The 964-nt window shown below is 52.3% G+C and overlaps 1 protein-coding gene across 1 annotated transcript; it reads left to right on the top strand.

The window, feature by feature from the left end:
• Window positions 1–312: 312 nt before the first annotated feature.
• MONBRDRAFT_13127 (uncharacterized protein) lies at window positions 313–762 on the top strand (the record flags this gene model as incomplete). The annotated part of the gene is made up of 2 exons (XM_001751027.1): window positions 313–543; window positions 637–762. The coding sequence occupies 2 exons, from the start codon at window positions 313–315 to the stop codon at window positions 760–762; spliced, it is 357 nt and encodes a 118-aa protein (XP_001751079.1).
• Between the last annotated feature and the right edge of the window lie 202 nt (window positions 763–964).

Here is a 964-nt window from a genome sequence, read left to right as displayed (position 1 = left end):
TCTTGTCTTTGCAGGTTTGCAAGCGCGCAAGCAACGGATGTTTCCCTGGATCAACTCAAAGACTCACTGCACAGCGGCCGACCGATACATACATCGGGGTGTCGGATCGTGTGCACGGAAAGGTAGGGCACGCTGCTGTTGTGTGGGGATTGTGCTAGAGAGAGGGAGAGAGAGGAAGAGATAGAGAGAGTTAGGCAGCGCAAGAGCGCTAGGCAGCTCAATTCACTTTCGAGCCCTCATGTCGTTCCAACTCTGCGGCAGGACGGAGCAGGGCGGAAAGGCTCGGTGAGTGAGGCACTTTGACAGGGCACCATGGTGCTGCTCTTCAAGGATTTTGTGCCACGGCGGCAACACACAAGCCAGAGGGTGACGGATGCTCGTGGTGTTTACCAGCACGCTTACATGACCGAGAGTTGGGCCTCGGTCATGGCGCGTGTCAACGAATTTATGCGCCGGCACGCGCTAGAGGTCGTCAACGTCGAAACACTTCTCCTCACCAACCCCGAGCAAGCGCATCTTACAGAATTCCCTACGGGCTCCAAGGTACGTCCATCGTGTGCCGTGCTTTTGACTCGAATGCACTTTGCCTCACCTCTTTTTGTTGCACATCTGTTGAACATGACATCGCACTTATAGCACACAACGGTGCAAGCTGTTCGCGTGTGGTACAACGCCACAGCCGAAGAGCTACTGAGTGAGCGCTATACGCATCAGTTTGACTCGGAGAGTCAAAAGGGAGTGCCTCTTACTGCAGAGCTGTAGGTCGTCATTCTGCTGGCTGGATTTTTTTTTTTTTTTTTGTTGTGCCAGTGACCATTCCTTTAAATCTCTCAGAAACCGACCGAGCGTCGTGCATCTTTCAAAGCATATTATGTTCCAATTTTAATTTGGATATGTCTTGCGGTTCGGGACTCTGCCCCATAAAGGGAGGGGGGTGTTGCAAAAAAAAAAAAAGGGCGAGACG

The sequence above is a fragment of the Monosiga brevicollis genome, genomic scaffold (assembly GCF_000002865.3).
Source record: "Monosiga brevicollis MX1 MONBRscaffold_84 genomic scaffold, whole genome shotgun sequence".
NCBI classification, from domain to species: domain Eukaryota; class Choanoflagellata; order Craspedida; family Salpingoecidae; genus Monosiga; species Monosiga brevicollis.
This window is presented reverse-complemented; position numbering and strand designations above follow the sequence as displayed.